Below are 26,611 nucleotides of genomic sequence, written 5' to 3' on the forward strand. Positions count from 1 at the left end.
GTCAGCCTGAACGACACAGTAAGACTGCCTTGGAAAACAATAAATATGTGTGTGTGCGCACAGACACACAGAGAGATACATACACACATCGATTAGATACACAGACATACAGACACATACACAGACAGACACAGATACACTCACACACACAGATACATATATACATAGATTAGAAACACAGGCACGCACACATAGACACATACACAGACAGAGACACAAAGATACACACACAGACTCACACATACAGACACACAGACACACACAGACACATATAGACACGCATAGATTAGATACACAGACACACAGACATATACACACACAGATACACATATAGACACACATAGATTAGATACACAGACACACAGACACACACACACACACACACACACACACACACACACACACACACACACACACACACGTATGTCCCGGTTGGGATCACACAATGATAAGAAGCAACACATCGTAACCCAGTACCATCCTCAACACAGATGTTTGAAGTGCTAAGACACAGGTTTTACCCCGCCCCCCGGGAAGCCTAATGTTGGGCTAGGATGGAGGTGCAGTGACTCCCTCCAGGAAGTGTGACCTAATTCTGCCCTTGAGAACTGGCCCAGTGGCCCAGAGCTTCCTACTGTTCCAGGGGCCCAAAGAAGCACGCTTTTAAAATTCTCCTACGCCAGGAGGAAGGCATCTTGGGCAGTGGGACCAGCGCTGCTCCCAGAGGCCTCCTGGCTCCTGGTGCCTCTCTTCCTGCGCCCCTGGTCCCACCTCCCCCACCCGCCCTTCTGCTCACTCCCAATTGCAGGCCATGGCTCCCGGTCCGGTCCCTCTCGCTGCTGTGAGGCCTGCACTTGCAAGGCTGAAGTCCAAAGTTCAGTCCCTTCGCTAAGCACACGGATAAATATGAACCTTGGAGAATTTCCCCAGCTCCAATGTAAACAGAGCAGGCAGGGGCCCTGATTCACTGGCCGCTGGGGCCAGGGTTGGGGGTTGGGGGTGCCCACAGGGCTTGACTAGTGGGATTTGGGGGAGCAGTGGGTGCAGCGAGCCTGGTCCGTTGACTGCCAGCCTGCTGGCGAGTAGACACCGGCCGTGTGTGGGGGAGGCGGCTAGCTCAGTGGCCTTGGGCCGCGTGGCCTGGCGGTAGAGGAGCCATGGTTTCTAAGTTGAGCCAGCTGCAGACGGAGCTCCTGGCTGCTCTGCTCGAGTCCGGCCTGAGCAAAGAGGCTCTGATCCAGGCTCTGGGGGAGCCCGGGCCCTACCTGATGGTTGGAGATGGTCCCCTGGACAAGGGGGAGTCCTGCGGTGGGAATCGAGGGGACCTGACCGAGCTGCCCAATGGCCTGGGGGAGACTCGTGGCTCGGAAGATGACACAGATGACGATGGGGAAGACTTCGCGCCACCCATTCTGAAAGAGCTGGAGAACCTCAGCCCAGAGGAGGCAGCCCACCAGAAAGCCGTGGTGGAGTCACTTCTTCAGTAAGGACCCCACCCTGTCCCCAGCACCCGGGCAGGAGCTCATAGCGGCCCAGTCTATGCTCCCTATGCTCCGGGCAAGTTCCATTTCCCTCCTAGAGGCTTTGGGAGCTGTGGTCTTCAGGCTGGTGGTCAAGGGGTTCTTGCTGAACCTACCCCTCAGTTTGGTCCTACGTACCCCATACCCGTGGGCTACCTGTTTGCAGCCACGTCCTTAGGAAACCGGGACAGGCCTGAGGTCACTTTGAAACGGAGGACAAAGGAAGTGAACCCCAAGAATATGGTGGGAGAACCAGCGGGTGGTAGAAATCCTTTCCCAGGGTGGTGGCCTGTGGCTCCCACAAATTCCACCTTCTTTGCTAGGGGGTCAGAGCCCAGGTTTGGGGGCCCGAAAGCGTCTGAGGAGGCTGGGCTGGTGTTGGCGTTTTAGGGGATTTCCTGATCCGCCAGGGCTTAAGCATGTGGCTGGGTACGCCTGGATTTCTTACCTGAGGCAGATGGAGCTGAGGGCTGGCAGCTTCCATGCATGGCCAGGTGCCGTTCCCTCCACCCCCCTGACCCCAACTTGGTCAGATAGCAGGTTTAGAGGCCTCCCCATACCAGCCCTCCTCATCTGTTGTCTGGCTCCCCATCTCCTGGAGTGTTGGGTGGGTCCCAATTTCAATGCCTCCCCTCTCCTCAGCAAAGCCACCCTGGTTACTAATTACCCATGCGCGCTATTATTTCTTTTGTTTTATAAATTTATAAATAGCAAAAGGCCCTGATAAGGCCTGTGATCATTAACTTGTAGGGACGGTGGCTGGGAGATGCCCAGTTGGGGGGTGGAGAACGGGAACACCAAGGTGGGGGAAAGGTAACTTGGGGGGCCGTGGGGAATACTACCACCCCCACGTCGCAAAGCCTCCACAGTTTCCTGAGATTATCACCCAGTTTCCTATTTTCTTGTGGGGGTTTTGCGGTGCCTAAATCGCCATGATGTAGAGATGAGCCCCCCCCCAGAAGGAAGCGGTTAATAAACCAGGTTTTTCAGATAGGGAAACTGAGGCTCAGATTGGGGAAAGAGCTGTGAAGGAGGGGCCAGAGGGCTGGCTGAGGAGTTTGGGGACAATCTCCCAAGAACACTCGGGAAGCAGCCTCTTTTCTGTCCAAGGTCCTGATCCTGACTTGGGGTGGGGGAGGGCTGGTGGATCCCGGCATTTCTGGAAGTGTCGCGGAGCCTCCCAGGGCCTTAGGCAAGGGGCAGAGGAGCAGCCAGGCCCCCTGACTTGGCAGAAAGTGGAGGGCAAAGTGCTGCCTCGCTGCAGGGGAGGGGCAAAGGGCCAAGTATTACCAGAACCAGGGCGCAAGGAACCTGGGATAGGGTGGAGCTGGGCCTGACCCGTCCAGGGGCCCCAGGTGGGACTGGGGGCTTAGTATGAGGCGGAGTGGCCAAGGAGGCCAAGGGTCTTCTTACCTGGCTAGGTAGGACCTCTTGTTCAGCAGCCCCCATGCTGGGGGCCGTGGGGGTTGGAGGGGAGCTTGGTCCACAGCAGCTGGAGCAGAGGTCAAAGTGCTTCCTTGGGGGTAACCAGAAGAATCCCGGAGGCAGAGGGGACAAGGGCGGTGAGGAGGAGGATGAGAGGGAAGAAGAGGGCTGGGGGAGCTGGGGAGAGCAGAAGAGCCAGGAAAAGAGAGGGTCTCTGAGCAGCTTGGTGAAGGGGCAGGGGAGAGAGGCTGAGCTGAGAGGAGGCTGGAGCGCGTCCCTCCCAGGTTGCCTTTCTTTAATGCTAACAGCGAGCTATTTGCTTTCCATTTAAATTCGAGATGTTGCTATAAATTATCAACCAGCTTCTTGTTCCTGCGGAGTTTATAACTAACTACCCGGGTTACTTATTGTTCAGGTAACAAAGGGGACCTGAACATGTCCCCAGGGACAAAAAGTGGGGGCCTCTAGTTTCAGGACGGGGTGGGGGGAGACTCTGGGGAGAGGACTGGAGGACCCCTGAGGAGGGCCTGGCTAGTGGGGAAGTTGAGGCTGGAAGGGTTGGTAAAAAGGACCAACTCCCCATGGTAGCTGTTGTTCTACCTTTGGAAGATTTGGAAGAGGGAGAGGTGGGTCTGGGGTCTCAGGTCCCACCCCGACCCCCACCCCATCGCGTTCGAGGCCACCGCAGACACCTCAGCTCTCCTCCCAGAGCCCCATCCTTTGTCCTACCACGTGACCTTGGGCAAGACCCTTTCCCTCCCCTCCCTCAGGGTCAGCAGGTAGACAGAGTAAAGGCAAATTCTCTTAGTTCTAGTTCTATGCCCTCCCCTCCCCCTAGCCTCCCTACGCTCGCTCGCTCGCTCGCTCGCTCGCTCATTATCCCTTCTTTTGATCCCTCATGCTGGCTTTGCAAGTCCTGGATGCCCGCACACTCAGCGCTGCCTGCTCCAGTCTTCCTGCGTGGGACCCACTTCTCCCTTTCTCCTTGGCTCTTAGCATCTTGGCCTTCCTCTCTGCATGGGGTCGCCCCTGCTCCTCTCTCCTTTGCTGCTCCCTCTTACTTCCTCCTGCCCCCTAATTGTCTCTGTGTTCATTTCTTGTCTCCTGATTTAAAAACATCTTCAGGGAAAAGCTCATGATGTCCGCTCCTCTCCCTCATCCAGCCATAACAGACACCAGGCATGAGTGAGCTGAGCGAGAGACTAGACACGCCCCCCACACACATATACGCATCCACGCACCTCCTACTCCTCCCTGGGGGAGCTCTTGGGACCCAGAGTTCTATCCTGGAGGCCATGGCAGGACCTTCCCATTTGCTAACTGCTTAATCTCCAACCTTGCTGTTTCCTGATGCCCCCAGTCCCAGCCAAGCAGCCGCAGGATTCTCCCAGCCAGGAACTCAGCAGCTGGGGAGCAGGCCGGATGCTTCAGCAGACAGTGCCCTGCCTTGGTTCCCAAGCCAGCTCTGTCCCTTTGCAACCAGTTAGGTGGGCACCGTCCCTGAGTCCTAGTTTCTTCTGCAGAACGCTGAAGACAGCACTCAGCCACAGGTTCAAGAGTACGGCCAGAAGCTAAGCAGGATCGCATTTGAACGGTCCCATTTCACAGATGAGCAGAGGAAGGCTCAGTGAAGTAAAGGGACTCGGGTGTGTGCGACAGCTTCGTCTGTGTCTGCACAGTTCCATGTTGTCTTTGCACACTCACCATTCCCCATCCCCCCCAGACAATCTTACTGCTCAGCTTGGCAGGAAAATCCTTTTCTGTGCTGAGCTTTGAAACTCTCTGGTGCTTAGAGATGTTCTAAACTCAGGTTTCCCTCTGGACAGTTTCTAAAACACAAGCATATGTACACGCACATGCATGCACAAGTATGCACACACATGCATGCACACACAGGGACAATATATACATGCAAACACACACATGTACATACACACACCCTGACACACAGATAGGCACACACAAGTAGACTCACAAACACACAAGCATACACACAGACACACATTCACACACACACACACACACACACACACACACACACACATACAAGTACATGCATACACTGACACATACTACCCCCCCAGACACATAGGCAGGCACACACAAATAGACTCACACAGACACACATGCACACACAGGCATGCACACACACATGCATACTCACACACACTGACAGACAGGCACAAGCACACACAGAGACACAAGCAGAAGCATGCGCACACACACACACACACACACACATACACACACACACACACCACACACGCAAAGCTGGGCCTCAAGTATGCTAGACTAGCCTCAAACTCAATGTATTAAGGATGGCTTTGAACTCCCAACCCTCCTTCTTTTGCCCATCAGACCTGCCCCACCACACCTGATTTGTTTTGTGTTCTGATTTTTGAAACAGAGTTTCTTTGTGTAGCCCTGGCTATCCTAGAACTCACTCTGTAGTCCAGGCTGGACTCTAACTCAGAGATCCACCTGCCTCTGCCTCCCAGGAGCTGGGATTAAGGTGTGTGCCGCTAAGGCTGATTTATGCCCAGTTTTACATGACTCTGGGGCTGAATCCTGGGTTTCATGAATGCTTACAAACTGAGCTACGTCCCAGCCTGGGAAATAGGAAACATCTTTAATCTTACTTTATCAACGAAGGAATTTGGGGACACAGATGTTAAGCAATTCTTCAGAGAGTGGGTAGCAGAACTGGGATTTTTTTTCTCAGATCTAAGCCTGTCCCTGGGCTCCAACTAGAGTTCAGCTTCCTCTCTAGAGGAGTGGCCCTTCAGTCTAGTCTCTTAGCTCCAAGGCTCTGGGTACCAGAGAACCAAAAGCGCAAAGCTGGGAACAGAAGGGCCTTTGACTGGAGTCTGTTTGACTCCAGAGTTGGGCAGGGAAGCGAAGGGCATCTTTTTCTGGGTTCTGCTGTGGGGACGGGGACACACAGGACCACAGTGATGATGTTGACGGTGGTGATGGTGGTGGTAGTGCTGCCGATGGTGGTGGTTCTGGCGATTTTGTTTTTCATATACTTTTTTTTTCTTTTTCTTTTTTCTTTTTTTCGGAGCTGGGGACCGAACCCAGGGCCTTGCGCTTGCTAGGCAAGCGCTCTACCACTGAGCTAAATCCTCAACCCTTTTCATATACTTTTAAAGACCTCATGACCCTACAGCCTCAGTCTCTCGAAGTGCTGATTACAGGCTTGTGCCACCACCGTGCCTGGCTCTCTCCGGCATTTTATAACCACGCTGTGCGGTTGTTAAAGGAACTGTTTAAAGAGCAGATGTGATGGTGCCTGCCTCTAATCCTAGCCCTGGAGAGGTAGAGGCTGCTGGCAGGATGTGTAAGCGTTCCGGGCCAGCCAAGGTTATGTAGTGAGAGCTCTCAAAGTCCCTATGAGTTTGAACACTTGTGCTCCCGTTCAAATGCTTGCCTTCTGTTTGTAAGTGTTTCCGGTGTTTGAGGAGGGTGGTTACTGTATCTGTTATTTTATTTGACCTAGTATAGCAGAAATAAAAAGAGACAGAGATGAGGAAGTGAGAGAGACCTTGACATATGGGAAGAAGAAAGGGAGAGAGGAAGAGGAGGAGAAGGGGAGGGGAGGGAGAGTAGAGGGAGAAGAGAGGGGAGATGAGGGGGAAGGGGGAGGAGCATGACAGTGGCGGTATGAATCAGAGACAACTAGGCAGTATGTAAGAAAAGGCCTCCCCTGCTGGCCCTTGCTCTTGTGCTGAGAGCTAAGCGACCCAGGCTCTTCCTACAGAGGAGGGAGGGGAGCGGGGCGCGGGCTGCCCTTGCTAGAGCAGGGAGGCCACCAGATAAACATGTTTGCAGAAGCTCAGGTTGGACTTTGTCCCTACTTCCCTCCTAGCCCTGATTGGCACTCAGGGAAGGGAGGAGGGGGTGGGGCTCCAAGAGGCCCCCATAATGGCTAGGGGAGGGGGGAAGCAGCTGGGGTCACCAGCGATGAGAAATATTCCTGAGCCCCAGTTACATCCACCTGGGACAAGGTTTCACCTCTCTGAACCTGAGTTTTGTCTGAGGAGGAGCCAGTGTTCAAATCGAGCGTACTTCCTGGGTTGAAAGCGAGATTAAGGCAGCTCCCAGTGACCCCTAGGAGCCATGCATCCATTTATTTGCTGTGCCAGTTTAGATTACTCGGTCCACTTTCCCTGTGCCGCTGGCCATCTGGGAGCCACAAAGAAGTCATAGAGTCTAAGCCAATGGCCCTCAACCTTCCTAACGCTGTGACCCTTTAATACAGTTCCTCATGTTGTGGTGACCCCCAGCCATAAAATAATTTTGTTTCTACTTCCTAACTCTAATTTTGTTATTTTGTTATGAATGGTCATGTAAATATCTTTGTTTTCCCCATGGTCTTAGGCCATCCCTGTGAGAGGGTCGCCAGAACCTCACAAAGGGGTCACAACCCCTAAGTTGAGCACCCGGGGTAAACTCCGCCTCGCCTCTGAGAACAGCGTTATTGAGATGCAGGCAATGTCTGAGGCACACCTGGCTCTGGGGACCGAAGCAGGGGTGGGGTGGGGGCGGGGGAGCTGTGGGGCTGGCTTCAGAGAGCTGGGGGCAGGTTTCAGTTTGCCTTTGGTTTGAAATGTTAGATGCAGCCTGTCCTCTGTGTCTCTGAGTTCCAAACCTGCCCAGTTCAACCGGGTGGGGGCTGAAAAAAACCTTTTGAGTTGCTCCGCGACGAATGGGTACAGATTGTGTTTGTTTGATGGTTTGTTTTCTTGTTGCTTTTTGTAACCACTAAGTGAGACGGCTGTTTGTTTAGCACTGCTGTTGTAAGCGGAGCTGGTTTGAGCAGGTTAAAGCACAGGCTCTCTGTAAGTCCCGGCCTACCCACTATTAATGTTTGAGGCTGAGTCCCACTGGCGCAGCCCCAGCTGTCCTGGGGCTTAATAGGATTAAAGGTGGCACTAACAGGCTCCGACAAAGATTTGTTTATTTACTATCTATGCATTTGTGTGTGAGCACGTCCATGTGAGTGACTGCCACCTACACACATGGCTGTTGGTAGGGGCCTGAAGAGGGTAGCAGACTCCTAGGAGCGGGATTTACAGGCATTTGTGAGTGACCAGACATAGTGTTAGGATCCAAACTCTGGTCTTCGTGATTGACCAGCAAGTGCTTTTTTTTTTTTTTTTTTGGAGCTGGGGACCGAACCCAGGGCCTTGCGCTTGCTAGGCAAGCGCTCTACCACTGAGCTAAATCCCCAACCCCTCAGCAAGTGCTCTTAAACGCTGGGCCATGTCCTTGGTTCTGGTTTTTTGAGATAAGGTCAAAATATGTACTTCAGGCTAGCTCTGAAGTCTGACTGAAGGCTAAGGTCACTAGATTACGTAAGGAATTGAACACATGTAGTTTTCATATCTACTGGGGTCCTGAAAGCGCTTTCCTAATGACTCTGAGGAGGCTGCATTGTATCTAGTGTGTTACATAATATTATAATGTATCACACACTTTAAAAAAGTTTCTGGGGGTTGGGGACTTAGCTCAGTGGTAGAGCGCTTGCCTAGCAAGCACAAGGCCCTGGGTTCGATCCCCAGCTCTGAAAAAAAAAAAAAATTAAAAAAAGTTTCTGGGGGTTGGGGATTTAGCTCAGTGGTAGAGCGCTTGCCTAGGAAGCGCAAGGCCCTGGGTTCGATCCCCAGCTCCGAAAAAAAAGAAAAAAAAAAGTTTCTGATCCGTCTTCTGACATTTCATGGCTACAGGAAAGTGTGGAAAGTGTCTTTTCACACACATACCATGCCCATATCACACACGTATCACAAACATGTGCACACCACACGTACACAAACAGACATACACACAATATAATGAAAGAAATATCTCCTTTGACACAAGGTCTCCTGTAGCTCAGGCTAGCCTTCGTATGTGGATGATGCTGGCCTTGAACCCCCAATCTCCCTGCATACACTGGCCACATGCTGGGATTACAGGTGTGAACTATCAAGCCAAGAATGTCTGGTGTTTGTTTTGCTTTTTCAGACAAGGTTGGAATATGGAACTCAGGGTGCTATGGCATGGAGGTTTTCCGGTCTCAGTTTTCCTAATGCTGGCATCATATGTGTGTGCCACCACACATAAGTGAGTGTCACTGCAGCTGGCTTCTCTTTCCTCACTTCTAACATCAAGTGAGCAGCAGGCAACACAGCAGAAACCCCAACAGGCCTCTGTCCTTCTATACAGTGGGATGCAAAGGCTGCTGGGACAGCATCAGGGTCTTTTGTTTCCCACAGCAAGCACGGAAGCATCCACTTTCTAAGGATGCTGTCTGTCATGCGTGTAAAATCTCAAGCCTCGAGTTTTAGAAACAGATTGCAGAGCTGAGGGGGGAGGGGGCACACAGGCTTTCCAGCCCCGTGAACCGAGGTGTATTTACTGATACAGGCATATTGGGGGCGGGTGCTGGTGAGATGGCTCTGTTTGCAAAAGAGTTTGAATTTGATCCTCAAGACCCCCATGGTGGATGGCGACAAGCAGCTACTACTATAAGTTGTCCTCTGACTGTCGCATGTGCACCGTGGCACCCATCTCTCTCTTTCTCTGTCTCTCTCTTTGTCTCTGTCTCTCTCTGTCTCTGTCTGTCTCTGTGTCTCTGTCTCTGTCTCTCTCTTTCTCTGTCTCTCTCTTCTGTCTCTGTCTCTCTCTTCTCTCTCTCTCTCTCTCTGTCTCTCTCTTTCTCTGTCTCTCTCTCTTTCTCTGTCTCTCTTTCTCTGTCTCTCTGTCTCTGTCTCTCTCTTTCTCTGTCTCTCTCTTTGTCTCTCTCTGTCTCTGTCTCTCTGTCTCTCTGTCTCTCTCTCTCTCTCTGTCTCTGTCTCTCTGTCTCTCTGTCTCTCTCTCTCTCTCTCTCTCTCTCTCTCTCTCTCTCTCTCTCTCAGAGAGGCAATTCATTGTGCAGGCAATCTGTAAACACACTCCCTCCTTTCCATCAAGGAGACCAGCAGTGAGGACACGATGGAGCTATGACCCTTAGGTGGTCTCCTCAGGGACGCTCCCTGCCCCCAGAGTGCAATTCTGGCTCCCAGGCACCCATATTTGCAGCAAAGATGCCTCTGTACACCGAGCTCTAACACCATTCGCCTGGGTCTCGACTTCAAGGCCTCCCTCCAGCCCAGCGCTGTGGGAGAGCAGATAGGTTGCTGCCAAGGGCGCACTGCAGACTTTGGGCATTTTAATTAACCCTGTGTGGTTTCTGCCTGGGCTATACTTAGAGATGGCTGCTGCTCTGGGTGGAATTGGATTCTGCTGGGCTAGCCCTGTTGCACAGTCCTAACCCTTGGGCAAGAGGGCAAGAGACACAAGCGATCCAAGGTCTCTAAGCTTCGGTGGCTCTGATGGCAAATGGGGACAGTCCATATTTCACAGCCTTTCTTTGTCTCAGGGGTTTTCCCCATCCATGTATCCATCTGTCTGTGTGTCCTCCGCTGTCAACCTATTGATCCATCACTCCACCCATATCCAGTTACCTATCCATCCATCCATTCGTCTGTTCCTCTACCCATTCAACCACCCATCCTTCTACTTAGCATCTACCCATCTATCTTAGTCAGGATTCTATTGCCGTGACGAAGCATTTGACCAAAAGCAATTCGGGGAAGTAAGGTTCATTTCATCTATGTTGTACTCCATCATGCAGGGAGGTCAGGGGAGGAGCTCAAGGTGGTGGTGGGGAAATGGGAGGGGGGGACCTGGAGGCAGAAACTGAAGCACAGGGTGTGGAGGAACAGAGTTTGCTCAGCCTGCTTTTTTATACGCCCCAAGACTGCTTGTCCAGGGGGGGCCCCACTCACAGAGGTCTGGTCCCTCTGACATCAATCATTAATTAAGAAAATGCCCTAAAGTTCTGCCTACAGATGAATCTTGTAAGAGATTTTCTCAATTTGTGTTTCCCTTCTTCTCAGATAACCCCAGCTTGTGTTAAGTTGACCGAAAATAGCAAACAGCCAAACAGGTCACCACCCATCCATCCATCCACCCACCCACCCACCCATCCCATCCACCCACCCATCCATCCCCATCCACCCTCCCACCCATCCACCCATCCATCCACCCACCCATCCATCCATCCATCCATCCACCCACCCACCCATCCATCCACCCACCCATCCACCCATCCATCCACCCATCCATCCACCCATCCATCCACCCATCCACCCACCCACCCACCCACCCACCCCCATCCACCCATCCACCCATCCACCCACCATCCACCCACCCATCCATCCACCCACCCACCCATCCACCCCCATCCACCACCCATCCACCCATCCACCCATCCACCCATCCCCATCCATCCATCCACCCACCCACCCATCCACATCCACCCACCCACCCACCCACCCATCCACCCACCCACCCACCCACCCACCCACCCACCCCCACCCATCCATCCACCCACCCACCCATCCACCCACCCACCCACCCACCCATCCACCCACCCATCCACCCACCCATCCACCCACCCATCCACCCATCCATCCATCCACCCACCCATCCACCCATCCATCCACCCACCCATCCACCCACCCATCCACCCACCCATCCATCCACCCATCCATCCATCCATCCATCCATCATCCATCCGTCCGTCTATCCATCCATCACTCACCTCCCTGTGTATCATCCATGGTATATTCTATGTCAGGCTCACTTTGGCTTCTGGGACCCAGACAGTTCTCCCACCATTACGGTTGTTTAAAGCTCACTTAAAAGGCCGGTGAGATGGCTCAGCAGGCAGAAGCACTTGCTGCAGAAGCCCGGTGGCTTGAGCTCAATCTGCAAGACCCATGTAATGGTGCAAGGAGAATTGAGCTCCACACACATATTGTAGTGCATGTGCACATGCGGGCACTTGTGTGGGCATACACACATGCATAAGTATATATGTGTGTGTGTGTGTGTGTATATATATATGTATATACATACACATACACATGCATACATATATACATACATGTGCACACACGTGCACACACTCACATACTCTTCCCAAAGCATCATATACACTTCCAGGATCAGCAGAGAGAGGATCCCTGAACAACTCATAAGTTGACGGGCCTCCTTACTTGGCTGGCACAATTTCCCGAGGAAATCTGCTCATGTATACACACGTGTCCTGGTATGGAACCCGAGTACAAGTCCTACCCACAGAGGAGGGCCCTAGTCTCCAGAACCCCAGCATCGCCTTAGGGGGCAGGAAGGGCCATTGAACAGACCCTGTCCTTGCTCCCCTCCAGGGAGGACCCATGGCGTGTGGCAAAGATGGTCAAGTCGTACCTGCAGCAACACAACATCCCCCAGCGGGAGGTGGTGGACACCACGGGTCTCAACCAGTCCCACCTGTCCCAGCACCTCAACAAGGGCACCCCCATGAAGACGCAGAAGCGGGCTGCGCTGTACACCTGGTACGTCCGCAAGCAGCGAGAGGTGGCTCAGCGTAAGTAACGACCCCAGCCTGTGTCCTCCTCCCTGGCAAGGGCTCACGGTGGGGTGGCCCACAGCTCTCTCCACAGCCCATAGGGTGAGAGCGTCACCCCTCCCCCATCTCGCAGATTCGTGAGACTGAGAGGTGCAAGAAAGAGGTCCTCGGACTTACCGTGCATTCTGCACGAGGTGCCGAGGGAAGGGCGCGGGATGGGTCAACAGATACACGGACTTACCGTGCATTCTGCACGAGGTGCCGAGGGAAGGGCGCGGGATGGGTCAACAGATACACACACCGGGTTGCTCCTTCCAGAAACTCACGGCTGGATGGGAGAGGGGAGATCACTACACAATGAGACATGGATTGTACGATGTAAACAACTAAACCCGGCAATAACTGTGGTATTAATTGAGCACCTACTGCGTGCTGGGCTCAGGGCTGAGTAAAACGCTGAGCTGACGGTAGAAGGGATTTAATAAACACTTCTGCCCCAGGGAGACAGAGGTTTCAGGAAACTTTCATGGGGACCGTGACCATTACCTCCCCAATGTCCTAAGGGAAGTATGAGGAAGGATGTTGCAATCAGGAGGAACAGCATGAGAAAAGGCTCAGAGACCGGGTGCACAGTCAGATAGATGACCTTCTGATTCCCCGCCCTCACCCCACCCCCATACTCGGGAGAGAACACAAAACCTCCCGCATGTGAGGCATGTGCTCCTCCCGGGAGCTAAGTCCACAGCACAGGGTCTCACTGTGTAGCCCAGGCTGGCCTTGAACTTGTGATCTTGCTGACTCAGCCTTCCACGTGCTGGAATGACAAGTTTTCTCTGCTTGAGCTTCACCTCCAAGGTTCTAGCAGTTGGCAGTTATTGGGAGGGATATCGGATTGTTTAACAATCACTTTCTGAGGGACTTTTAGGGATTTTCCCAGGTAAGCTCTCAGGACACTTTGTTGCAAAGAACACCGGTGTAGAAAAAGTTCCTAGAAGCCCGCACTGCACGGGTCTGCCTAGACTCTGCGTGTGTTATGGTTCTGTAGTGGTCTTCTCCTGAGATTAACAGTGAGAGTGGGCCGTCTCTCTGACTCTTGCCTGCTCTTGGGACCCTTTTCCTCCTACTGGGTTGCCTCATCCAGCCTTAGTGAGTGGGAGGTTCCTACTCTTACTGCAACTTGTTACGCTGAGTTGAGCTGACGTCCCCGGGAGGTTTACTCTTTTCTGAAGGGAAACAGAAGAGTGGATGTGGGGGAGGGGAAGTGGAGGAGGGAGGAGTGGAGGAGGGAGAGGAAACTGCTGTCCAGATGTAACATATAGGAGAAGAATACATTTTAATTTTAATTTTTTTTTCGGAGCTGGGGACCGAACCCAGGGCCTTGCGCTTATAGGCAAGCGCTCTACCACTGAGCTAAATCCCTAACCCCAGAATACATTTTAAAAAGGGAAAAAAAAAGAGAAAAACTTCGTAGATGTGGGATTCTGTGGTGCAAATTTCCAAGTTGTTGATGGACAGTGCTGAGATGGGGGGGAAAGGGGAGGAGCAAAGTGCTCACCACCCCTCGACCTGAGCTAAATCACCAGACCCCATGATAGAGGTTTTTGTTCCTTTTTTTTTTAATTATTTTTAAAAAAGATTTATTTACTTATCTCATGTATGTGAGTGCACTGTCGCTGTCTTCAGACACACCAGAAGAGGGCATCAGATCCCATTACAGATGGTTGTGAGCCACCATGTGGTTGCTGGGAATTGAACTCAGGACCTCTGGAAGAGCAGTCAGTGCTCTTTTTTTTTTTTTTTTTTTTTTTTTTTTGTTTTTTTTTTTTTGTTTTTTTTTTTTTGGGTTTTTTTTTATTTTTTTAATTTTTTGTTTTTTTTAGGGGTTTTTAAGTGTTTTTTTTTTTTTCTCCTTTGGCATCTCTCCACCCGGATTTTTTAAAAAAAATTTTTTTTTTTTTTTTTTTTTTTGGTTCTTTTTTCGGAGCTGGGGACCGAACCCAGGGCCTTGCGCTTCCTAGGTAAGCGCTCTACCACTGAGCTAAATCAGCCCCGGTTTTTTGTATTCTTAAAATTGTACTTATTTTATGTGTATGGGTGTTTCGTCAACATCGTAAGTTATGTTTGTGTGCCTGGTGCCTGTGGCAGCCAGAAGAGGGCAGTGGATCCTTTGTGAGTTACCACGTGGGTGCCGGGAACTGAACTCAGGTCCTCAGGAAGAGCAGCCAGTGCTCTTAACTACCGAGCCATCTCTTCAGTCCTCAATACAGAGTTTTTAACCTTAAAAGGGAAAACTGAAAGATAGGATAAAGTTATTCTCGATGAGCCCGAAGTATTAGGTCTCTTCCAGTGAAACAAGGCAGAGCATCAACTCAAACTGACTTATGAATTTTTAAGAAGAGATTCATTGCATCATGAACATGAACAAGCCAGGATGGTTCGAGGTGGCCTCCGGGGCCTAACTGATGGCTGGACATTTCCAGGCTTGGCTTCTTTCCTCTTTTCCTTTTCCTTTTCTTTTTCGTCGTCGTCGTCGTCGTCGTCGTCGTCGTCGTCGTCGTCGTCGTTGTTGTGTTTTGAATAGGGTCTGTCTTAATCAGGGTTTCTATTCCTACACGAACCTCATGAACAAGAAGCAAGCTGTGGAGGAAAGGTTTAATTCAGCTCACATGTCCACATTGCTGTTTATCACCAAAGGAGGTCAGGACAGGAACTCAAGCAGGTCAGGAGGCAGGAGCTGATGCAGAGGCCATGGAGGGATGTTACTTACTGGCTTACTCCCCATGGCTTGCTCAGCCTGCTCTCTTATAGAACCCAGGACCACCAGCCCAGGATGGCTCCACCCACAATGGGCAGGGCCCTCCCACCCTTGATCACTAGTTGAGGAAATGCCTTACAGCTGGGTCTCATGGAGGCCTCTCCTCAAGGGAGGCTCCTTTCTCTATGATAACACCAGCTGTGTCAAGCCCAAACACAAAAGCAGCCAGTGCAGGGTCTCACGTGTAGCCCATGCTAGCCTCAAACTCACTGTGCAGCCAACGATAACCCTGGCCTGCTCCCCCTGGCTCCCCTTCCTCAGTGCTGAGATCACAGGTGCACACCACCGTGCTGTTTTGGTTCTGTTTTCTCTTCTGTGAACATCCTGCAGGGCGTTTCCTCCTAGGGGCCTGATTGGTCCTACAAGTCCTGTGCAGCCACCTGACCAGCTTAGCAACCTCAAGTGAAAGCAGTCTTCCAGTTTTCAGTTGAATTACTCATTTCAATAACAATAAAAAACTTCAAAATAGGCCTAATACACAAAAGTCCACAGACTTTTGTAGTTGGTATTAAGGCTTTTTTAAAAAAGATTTATTTATTTATTATATGTAAGTACACTGTAGCTGTCTTCAGACAGACCAGAAGAGGGCATCAGATCCCATGACAGATGGTTGTGAGCCACCATGTGGTTGCTGGGAATTGAACTCAGGACCTCTGGAAGAGCAGTCAGTGCTCTTAAACGCTGAGCCATCTCTCCAGCCCCCGGTATTATGGCTTTTGTTGTTGCTGGGTGGTGTTTGTTTCTTTTGACACAGTGTCTCACTATATAGCCCTGGCTGTCCTGGGACTCACTCTGTAGATCAGGTTGGCCTGGAACTCACAAAGATCCCCCTGCCTCTGCCTCTCAGGCAGGAGCCACCACTACCTGGCTTTTTCTTCCTTCTTGAGACAGGGGCCCCCTGTGACCCCAGCTTGAGTGGAATTTGCTATGCAACATAGGATGGCTTCAACATGGCTTCAACGTTATAGCAATTCTCCTGCCTCAGCCTCCAGAAGGCTGGGATTTTAGTTATGAGTGACGACACGTGGCTCTTTCACAAAGCTAACATAGCAACACAGCTTCCTGGTGGATGAAGTGAGCAGCTTCCTAACAACCCCTCCCCGGCAAGTGTAGTCCCCGATCCCGACTTCCAACCATGGCTGCTTACTACGGCTGTTTCTGAAGTTTTCATGACCGCCATTTTTGTTCCATGTTAATTGTGTGAGACTCATCTACGTGGTCCCTTGTCATTTCCCATGGGTCAAATTCATTGTCATGTGTGCCTACTCCCTTGCGTGGAGGAGACACTACTCTTCTTTGGTGGACATTTGGATCGCTTCTGATCTTTTGATTCTGTGAACGGGACAGACGGCTCGGAACATTTTTACTTGAGGTTTTAGGTAAAGCTGAGTACACAATTCTATTGGCTGTGGGATTACTGGGTCTTAGCAGTTCCTGCCCCAATCGCTGTGGTTTTGCACGCCAACCATCAAGGTCTCAACATCCTAGATGCTTCTGAAATCTGTGTTAACACTTATTAGTGTTGGTCTTTTCATTTTAGCTGTGAGGTACCCACGGTGGTAGTGTATTATGGTTTTAACTTTAATTTTCTTGGTAACTCCTTACGATATTATTATGTTATTATCCTTTAAGAAGTACCTATTTTATTTAGGGCCAGTCATGGTGATGCATGACCTTTAAACCTGGCACCGTGAGGCAGAGGCAGACAGATCTCTGTGAATTCCAGACCAGCTTCTAGGACAGACAGAATTACATAGTAAACAACCTACTCTTCCAGAGGACCGGAGTTCGATTCCTAGTACCGACCTCAGGTGTTTGATGGTCACCTCTAGCACCTTTTTCAGGTCACCGTGCCCCACCACATACACATGACATACACACATACAAGCAAAAATATATTAAAAATAAACGAGTGTTTCAGGTTTAGGGGGCCAAACTATGGTTTCTGGTACTTCAAGTCTTGGCCACGGCTCCTACAATTCTGTGAGTGTGGACAGAAACAAGATGGCCAACCTCAGAGTCAGTGTGAGTGGGTGGGTGTGACTAGGCCAGGCTGACCTCGAACTCACAGAGACCCGCCTGCCTCTGCCTCTTGAATGCTGGTATTTATGACACCAAGTTCCCTTTTAAAGCAAGGGGTGGGGCTCAGCTTGGACGAAGATTTCGTGCATGCTAAGCAAGCTCGCTACCAACCGATTCATGGCCCCAGTCCTGATCGGATGATTTCACTCTAAGCTGTCAACTACTGTTTAAGCACCTTGGGGAAGAGAGAGGCTGAGGGGTGGGGTCGGGGGAAAGGTCACGTGATCTGACAAGCGGAGGTGGGAGTGGTCAATACCGCACTGACCGCTCTCTGTCCCTACAGAATTCACCCACGCGGGGCAGGGCGGACTGATTGAAGAGCCCACAGGTGATGAGCTGCCAACCAAAAAGGGACGGAGGAACCGGTTCAAGTGGGGTCCCGCATCCCAGCAGATCCTGTTCCAGGCTTACGAGAGGCAGAAGAACCCCAGCAAGGAAGAGCGAGAGACCCTGGTGGAGGAGTGTAATAGGTAGCACGGTGGTCGGCCATCAGGGCGGGAGGCTAAGCCGGGGAAGGGAAGAGAAGGTGTCTCTGGGTCCTCAGGGCGGCCTCAGCAGTCCTTGAGAGCTCTCGCTGTCCAGTCAGTGGAGAGGAGTCAGTTTCTTGCATTATTTTGAATTCCTCCAGCAACGCTTTCCGACCATTCATCTCATTTCATCTCCTCTTCAGCCCTATGGCTGTTTTGTCCTCAGAGAGGTTAAGTCACTTGCCCAAGGTCACGCAGCAGGGCTGGTATTGTAATCCAGCCCTAGGGTAGATCCCACATCTCAGCACTGCCCTTGCTCTGAGCCTGGCCTGGAGGCTCACGGGTGCCATCTTTGCAGGGCGGAGTGCATCCAGAGAGGGGTGTCACCATCGCAGGCCCAGGGGCTAGGCTCCAACCTTGTCACCGAGGTGCGTGTCTACAACTGGTTTGCCAACCGGCGCAAGGAAGAAGCCTTTCGGCATAAGCTGGCCATGGACACGTATAACGGGCCTCCACCGGGGCCAGGCCCCGGCCCTGCGCTACCTGCCCACAGTTCCCCCGGCCTGCCCACAACCACCCTCTCTCCCAGTAAGGTCCACGGTGAGTCCTGTGGGTAGGGAAGCTGGGATAGGAGGTGAAGAGAAGAAGTGGGTGGGTAAGAGGGCGGGAGGGACTTTCCCAGCTGCGGCAGCCACCCAAAAAATGCTCTGCGCACCACTGCGCCACTCCGCCCTCCCCTTTCCGTCGGCTCCACCCTTCACCCATCCTCCTCGCTTCTCCCACTCCGGTTTTCCCTCTCTATTTCGTTTCCTCCCACTCTGCTCAGTTCACACTGCGCACTCCCTCTGCCGCCGCCCACCTCACTTAGGCGGGTCCGCAGTGGCTCACACCGCCCCGGGCCACTCTCTGATGCTGTGGTCCATCCTGGGCCAACCCGCTCTATTCAACCTAACTCACTCACCTCCGGCTGCTTCAGTGGAACGCAATCCCCTTCGGGTCAACTCATTCGAACCGTTTCAGTTCAACTCAATGGTGTCCAAGTCGTAGTTTAACCCGACCAATTCCCATTCAAACCATTCCCTTTGACCAAACTAATTCCACAGAATCCAGTTCGTTTTATGTAGTATAGCCCTTGGTGCCTGGGAATTGGGGCCGGGACTTCTTGTGGACAGGTATTCAGTATTCGCCTCTCCTCTGTGCACATCTTACTGTATACCGAGTCACCTCCAGATGATGTGTGGCACCCAATACAGCGGAATCCCGATGTAGACACTTACACTGTATTCTGGGGTCTGGTGACAAGGAGGAAAAAACCTACATGTTTTCAGCACAGATGTGGACTTTTTTCTTTTTTTTTTTTTCCAAATATTTTGACCCAGCAACTGGTTGAGTCTGAGGACGTGGCACCAGCAGACGAGAGGCCGACCATACGGCTCAATTCGATTTAGACCGATTCGGTTAGTTTAGCAAAAGCTCAATCCAGCTCAACTCATTTCTGGTCCCATTTAAGGAGATTTCATTTAATTTGGCCGATAGTGGTCCGTTCTGCTCAACTCAATTCCTTTCCATTTAGTTCTCTGAGCCCCGATTCGGCTCAGTCCCATTGTTCTTTGAGCGTCTTCTGCACAGAGGGGGACACACCAAGTAGTGGGGGACACTGCCATGCATTACAAGAGCTGGAAGCGGCTCGCACAGGAGGAAAGATGGCGTGCCTGCCTGAGCAAACCAGTAGGCTCTGGCATGGTAAGGTCTGTGGGACAGGAGTGGACGGGAAAGTGGGGTGCTGACACTGCTCCCCACCCTAGGTGTGCGGTATGGACAGTCTGCAACCAGCGAGGCAGCTGAGGTGCCCTCCAGCAGCGGAGGTCCCTTAGTCACAGTGTCTGCGGCCTTACACCAAGTGTCCCCCACAGGCTTGGAGCCCAGCAGCCTGCTGAGCACAGAGGCCAAGCTGGTGAGTGAGCGGCCCTGTCCTGTGTAGAAACCCCTCCTAGCCCCACTCTCTGTGGCTGGGAGGCAGGGTGAGGACACACCAGCTCAGCTTGGTTTCCCTTCACAGGTCTCAGCCACGGGGGGTCCCCTGCCTCCCGTCAGCACCCTGACAGCACTGCACAGCTTGGAGCAGACGTCTCCAGGTCTCAACCAGCAGCCGCAGAACCTTATCATGGCCTCGCTGCCTGGGGTCATGACCATCGGCCCAGGGGAGCCCGCCTCCCTGGGTCCCACGTTCACTAACACGGGTGCCTCTACCCTGGTCATTGGTAAGTGGGTGGGGTGAGTGGAGCTCCTGTGCCTTGGGCGGAATCTGGGATCTGGAAAGAGCTACTGGGGCTCATCTGTCCATCCATACCGCATCTGCTTTCTGAGCGCCTTCGACTAGGCACCCATGACGCCGGGCAGTAAACCCAAGAAACCCACTAAGCATAGTGCACAGTGTAGAAGTTACCAGACATCAGTCTGAGAAGATAGTGGGGAAACAGCAGGGGAAGCGTGCATGTGTTGTGTTTATAAAAATATCGAGAGAGGAATGCTTGGTGGAGGTGCGGTAAGGTGTGGGGGAAGGGGGTGCCTCTGCGGCCTGTGCTGAGGCATCCCTTCCCCTTGAGGGACCAGTCACAGGACGGCATAGTATAGAATAGAGTTTATTCAGGGCAAGGGGAGGGGAGTTGGGGTTGAGAGGGTAATAGAGGCAGAGAGAGAGCGAGAGCGAGAGCGAGAGCAAGAGAGACAGAGAGAGACAGAGAGAGTGCGCGCGCGAGTGGGAGGGATGAGGGAGGGGCAAACAGCCCCTTTTATAGCGAATCAGGCACACCTGGCTGTTTGTTGCCAGGTAACTGTGGGGCGGAGCCTAGACAAAATGTTAATGGCATGTGTGTGATGTTTTCTAGGTTTGGGGTGGTTTTTTTTTTTTGTTGTTTTTTGTTTTTTTTCCTTTTTCTTTTTTTCGGAGCTGGGGACCGAACCCAGGGCCTTACGGTTGCAGTTTGGGGTGTTTTTTTTTTTTTTTTTTTTTTTTTTTTTGTTTTTTGGTTCTTTTTTTCGGAGCTGGGGGCCGAACCCAGGGCCTTGCGCTTCCTAGGCAAGCGCTCTACCACTGAGCTAAATCCCCAACCCCTGGGGTGTTTTTAATTACTTTTTTAAACCCTTTCTAGGCAGGCACTCAGTGTGTAAGACACGGGAAGCTGTTAGAATAGGGGAGCAGAGAGCTAAGCCCAGGGTTTTGCCACTGCCACGGAGCCCCCAAGGCTCCAGGGTACCTATCCTGACCACCTTGCAACTCCTCACAGCCGGTCTTCCCCACCAAGCCAGATGAGGAGTCAAAGCCCCGGAGAATGACTTTGCAAGGCCACTTAAATGTGTGTCAGCCCCTCCCCTCCCTCTTCTAACCCTCAGGCTCAGAGAAGGAGGGTAGTGTCCCCAGAGGCCCTGGGCTGGGTCTAAGGAGACTGAGCAGATGGGAGGCTTGGCTGACTCCTGCCTGTCCTCTACAGGTCTGGCCTCCACTCAGGCACAGAGCGTGCCGGTCATCAACAGCATGGGGAGCAGCCTAACCACCCTGCAGCCGGTCCAGTTTTCCCAGCCACTGCACCCTTCCTATCAGCAGCCTCTCATGCCCCCTGTACAGAGCCACGTGGCCCAGAGTCCCTTCATGGCAACCATGGCCCAGCTGCAGAGCCCCCACGGTGAGCAATCTTCACGTTGGTCTGGGAGAGCTGGGCTACAGGTTGGCACTGGGCAGGATGGGTGGCGGGTGCTGTGGTCTGCCTGTGTGTGGCACAGGTGTCTATGTGGCATCAACCTGTTTGTGTGTGTGCATGTAGGAGCTTGTGTGTGAGCTTTTCGACGTGTGCGAGGCTGGCTGGTGTGCACTGGTCATGCTTCCGGCTTTGACTTGCAGACCACAGCCTTTTCTCCGAAACCCTCGGGGCTGTGCACATGTGGCAGTTTATGACTCTGCCGCGGTTAGGAAGCTGGCCCGTGGACAGATCGTGGGTTCCAGATTACTCCCAGTATGGCTTGGACTTCACTGTCCACAGAACACTGTTGTTTCTGGAGTACAAGATAGGTACTACGTGAAGTAGATTGAAGACTCATGCGGGGCGGGGGAGGGGGAGACAGCTCAGTTAGTCAGTGCTAAAGACCAGAGTTCCATCCTTCAGATTCCGCAGTGAAGAGAGGGGAGGACACGGTAGTGTGTGCTTCCCAGAGCTGAGGAGGTAAAGACCCCTGGGGCTTGTGCCGACCAGTCTAGCCTACTAGATGGGCTCTGGTCCAGTGGGAGAACTTCCTGAGGTTCTATTGGCCTGGCCCCACATACCTACACTTGTATATAAACAGACACACCCCCCCATGCACGCATGCTCACGCAGCCTTGTGGACGTCAGATTTGCATAAGGCTGGCTACAAGATGGGTCATGGGACCAACCTTATATATAGCTTTGGGTTCAGACTTTTCAAACCTCAGCATGGATGGGAGCTATGGACTTGTGGGCCAGCATGTGGCTGATAGCGTGTGTGTGTGTGTGTGTGTGTGTGTGTGTGTGTGTGTGTGTGCACATGTTCGTGCTCTGCTTTTGGCTGAGTTCCTGGGATAGCATGCTACTGCTGCGTGCTTGGTGAGTGTAGCAAGCGATGAACCTTCGAGGCATGAGGCACACATTGGAGGTGACTTGAAGATCCAGGTATTGCTGGCCTCTGCCCCGCTCACCTAGATGGATGCCTTTCCCTCAGAGGCATTGCACCCGTTGCACACCTCAGCACTCAATGCTCGCTACTTTGGTTCCTCTGTCTAGCGTCAGATACTGAGCCAAGTACTGGAGAGTTCCTGCGCTCAGTACGATGGCACCCCCTGCATTTAGTGCAGCAGGATCCGTGTGTCGTGTGTCTAATACACCACCCGTACGCAGCACAGCGGCTCGATGCCTTTGCGTCCACATAGCTGGGGTTGTGTTCTACCTGGGGCAGTTGGGGAAACAAACTCAAAAAGCCCAGTAACATAAAATGAGCTGGAGTTGATGCTGGCCCCTCCCTGGGCTGCTCCTCCTTCTGGCTCTGTAATGAGCACTGGCCATCAGGGTGTTCATCCAGCCTCATGCCCACCCATGCTTGAGGCCTCTGGGAAAGGGTTCAGGGGGTCACAGCTATCTGCACCTTCTCCTCCCAGCCCTGTACAGCCACAAGCCTGAGGTGGCCCAGTACACGCACACAAGCCTGCTTCCGCAGACCATGCTGATCACAGACACCAACCTCAGCACCCTTGCCAGCCTCACGCCCACCAAGCAGGTAAGGCCCTGCCTCCTGAAGCCCGGCCCCGCTGAAGCCGCCCACTCCAGTGTCTGAGGGCTCAGGGGGGTTATTCTGGTTCCCTAGGTCTTCACCTCAGACACAGAGGCCTCCAGTGAGCCTGGGCTTCATGAGCCGTCGTCTCCAGCCACCACCATTCACATCCCCAGCCAGGACCCGTCAAACATCCAGCACCTGCAGCCTGCTCACCGGCTCAGCACCAGTCCCACAGGTGAGCCGTCTGGGGTCCCCCAGTAGTGGGTGAGGTGCTGTGTGCAATGGACAGGGGGCAGATCGGAAGTGCTTCTGCCTGCCGGATGTGGTGCCTGTGGCATGCCAAGCAGTGTATGCAGTTAAGGGCAGCCACAGTTAAGTATGCAGTTAAGGGCAGCTCACTGACTTGACAAAGGACAGGGTAGATATTCAGATGCAGTAGGGGATAATGGGAGCCAGAGGTGACGCCCCTATGGTTTGGTTGCTCTCAGGGATCTGGGCATGTGTGTGTGCACGTGCACATACGTGTGTTGTGCACGTGAGTGTGCACACCCACATGCACATGCAGAGGCCAGAGGAGGATGTTTCGTGTCTTTTTTTTTTTTTCTGTAGCTCTGTCGTATTCCCTAGAGTCAGGGCTTCTCGCTGAACTGGAAGCACACCATTTTGTCAGGGCTGGCAGGCCATCAAGCTCCGGGGATCTGTTTCTATCCCCCCCCAGCACTGGGTCACAGACGTGTGCGGACATAGATATTTATGTGGGTGCTAGGGATTCAAATTCAGTTCCTTGTGCTTGTGTGGCAAGCACTCTTTTTGAAAACGTCAACGTATTTTAAAGATTTATTTATTTATTTTGTATTTAAATACACTGTAGCTGTCTTCTGACACACCAGAAGAGGGCATCAGATTCCATTACAGATGGTTGTGAGCCACCATGTGGTTGCTGGGATTTGAACTCAGGACCTCTAGAAGAGCAGTCGGTGCTCTTAACCACTGAGCCATCTCTCCAGCCCCCGTCAACGTATTTTAGTTGTATGTTTTGTGTGTGGACATGTATGTGATGTGTGGAGAGCGGAGGCCATCCAGTTTTCAGAGGTTGATTCTCTCCTTCCACTATGGGCCCAGGAAACTCATTTGAGGCTTGGTGGCGCGCATCTTCACCTGCTGAGCCTTCCCACCTGCCCTGAAGTCCTCTTCCCCACCACGCCATCTCCTCAGTGCTCAGGGCTTGAGGTTCTCTAAATGAGCAGCCATGAAGGCTCTGCTTTCTCAGCTCATCTGGGAAACTGGAGGTCTTGTGTTCTCGCATCCCAGTGGATGTGTACTGCTCAGTCCCTGTCAGACTCCACCTGCTCGGTGTACAGCCTCCAGTGCCATGGAGTGAGCGCTGGGGCGTCCTCTACTCCCACTTCTGTGACTTCAGGGAAGTTGCTATCCCATGGAGTCTCAGATCCCCCAATTGGCCCTTGGAGCTGTAATGGCGGTTACCGGAGACACTTACTGTCTCATTGGGCAGATGGGCAAATGCAGAGTCACGGTGAGGGACCTGTCCCCTCTCCTACGGTTGTTGTGGCAAAGACAGGCTGAGTCCCAGTGAGCCCCAGGGCTCATCTCTGTCATTTCACCAGTATGGAACTCTCAGAGACAGAGTCAGTGGTACTGGGAATGTGTGGGGATATTTGACAGGCACAGCTGTGGGTCTGTCAACTGACCACAAACCAGCAGCAGGACCCAAGCAGGGGGAAATCTATGGTCTTGAATGATGGCTTTTTTTTTTTTAAGATTTTATTTTATATTTTATGTATGTATCACTGCTGCTGTCTTCAGACACACCAGAAGAGGGCGCAGATCGCATTACAGATGGTTGTGAGCCACCATGTGGGTGCTGGGAATTGAACTCAGGACCTCTGGAAGATCAGTCAATGCTCTTAACCGCTGAGCCATCTCTCCATTCTGATGACGGATTTCTTTAGGCTCCACTTTAAGGTTTCTGATTAGATGTGACCCACCCACACCGTCAAGGCTTCTTTTACTTGAAGTCAATTCACTGTTAACCACATCTATAAAATACCTATAGGCAAGCACTAGGCCACACACACACACACACACACACACACACACACACACACACACACACACACCAGTAACAGCCACGTTAGTGTTTGCCTCCACCAGCAGAGCAGGAACTCTAATGCATCTGGGAGCCTCCCTGTGGGCCCTGAGGGTAAGGGCGGATGGGTAGCTGGAATGTGTAGATTCAGAATGTGGGGCTCTGCTTTCTCCGCCTGGAGCATCCCTAGAGATGAACGGGTGGGGAAGGGTCCGAGGGGACTTGGCTGACTGCCTGTGACCTCGTTTGCTTCTGCAGTGTCCTCCAGCAGCCTGGTGTTGTACCAGAGTTCTGACTCCAACGGGCACAGCCACCTGCTGCCATCCAACCACGGTGTCATCGAGACTTTTATCTCCACCCAGATGGCCTCCTCCTCCCAGTAACCATGGTGACTGCCTCCCAGGAGCTGGGCTCCCAGAGCCTGCACAGGGGGAGAGGAGGGCCACAGCCATGCTGCCTGGAGGATGTTGGAGCCTGGCACCTGCCACAGGCTGCTGGCCTTCCTAGAACTCTACACCTTCATGCTGCAGCTGCTCCTCCACCATCAGAAAGGGATGGCTCTGAGGTGTCTCCTCAGCCTGAGGGGCAAGCCTCAAGGAGCCGGAGGACAGCCCAATCTGGACCGCCATCCCTGCTGGTTAGAATAGAAAACTTAATGCTTGGAACAGAAGGGGGAAGCCTGTATTGCTGGCACCCTCCAGTCAGAGCTTGCAGGCCCTGAAGGATCTCTGCTGAGCTCGGAGGCCCTACATCAACATGGCTGCCATCTGTCTCCTGTGCCTCCCAGGCCACTCCACCCTGCGCCAGAGACCCATGTGCCTCTTGGTGGGTTACCCTCCCAGCACAGGATCTTCCAGGCAGTTCTCTGGCCAGGCTTGGGAGCCTAGGGAGCAGGGCTCTCCTAGGCTTTCCCCTACTAAGCCGCTCTTCCTCCCAGCTCCAGGACCTCATTTGTTTCCGTGACCGTATCTTCTGATGCCAGCTTGGCATCTTGCCTGCACTAGAAAGGCTGCTTCAGGGCTAAGATTGTCACCCTTGTTCCTTAGGGCACATAACTCATGCCAAGGCCACATCCTAGGCAATCACCTCCTCTGGCTGCAGGGCCCTACAACTTCCTTCCTGGTGTGAGACGTGTAGAACTCGGAAGACAAGGCCTGAGCAGTGTCTAGTGGAGAGAGTGCTGAGACCAGCAGAGAGAAGCCACCCAAGGGGCTAGGGGCTGGCAGCTATTCTGATGTCCTTTGGCCTGTTGCAGAGAGCCTGGCCCTCAGTGGGCTCCTCTGTCAGCCTGGAAAGAGCCAGCGCCCCCTGCAGCCTACGGCCGGTCATGGGCAAGCCTGGATGTTTATTTAACTTTTAGTAAAGCCAGTAAGAAGTGTGTGGTAGCTTCCTGATTACCTACGCATCTGTGGCCAGGAGGGACGGTGGAGGGAAGGTGGAGGGAAGGCAGAGGGAAGCAGGGTGAAGGCAAGGGCC

The 26,611-nt window shown here is 52.6% G+C and overlaps 1 protein-coding gene across 1 annotated transcript; it reads left to right on the forward strand.

The window, feature by feature from the left end:
• Positions 1 to 1,087: 1,087 nt before the first annotated feature.
• Positions 1,088 to 26,516, forward strand: Hnf1a (HNF1 homeobox A). The gene is made up of 10 exons (XM_032886592.1): positions 1,088 to 1,483; positions 12,203 to 12,402; positions 17,565 to 17,751; positions 18,107 to 18,348; positions 19,554 to 19,702; positions 19,808 to 20,009; positions 21,240 to 21,431; positions 22,913 to 23,031; positions 23,119 to 23,263; positions 25,394 to 26,516. Exons 1-10 carry the CDS (start codon positions 1,158 to 1,160, stop codon positions 25,516 to 25,518), a joined length of 1,887 nt encoding a protein of 628 aa, XP_032742483.1. The 5' UTR covers positions 1,088 to 1,157; the 3' UTR covers positions 25,519 to 26,516.
• The last annotated feature ends 95 nt before the right edge of the window (positions 26,517 to 26,611 follow it).

The sequence above is a fragment of the Rattus rattus genome, chromosome 16 (genome assembly GCF_011064425.1).
Source record: "Rattus rattus isolate New Zealand chromosome 16, Rrattus_CSIRO_v1, whole genome shotgun sequence".
Classification (NCBI taxonomy): Eukaryota; Metazoa; Chordata; class Mammalia; order Rodentia; family Muridae; genus Rattus; species Rattus rattus.

What these genes read in the sequence shown, in the direction of transcription:
- Hnf1a (XM_032886592.1), top strand. Translation starts at nt 1,158, where the DNA reads ATGGTTTCTAAGTTGAGCCAGCTGCAGACGGAGCTCCTGGCTGCTCTG. An exon ending in GTGGTGGAGTCACTTCTTCA is followed by an intron (nt 1,484 to 12,202) that starts GTAAGGACCCCA and finishes GCTCCCCTCCAG; the next exon opens with GGAGGACCCATGGCGTGTGG. An exon ending in GCCTCACGCCCACCAAGCAG is followed by an intron (nt 23,032 to 23,118) that starts GTAAGGCCCTGC and finishes CTGGTTCCCTAG; the next exon opens with GTCTTCACCTCAGACACAGA.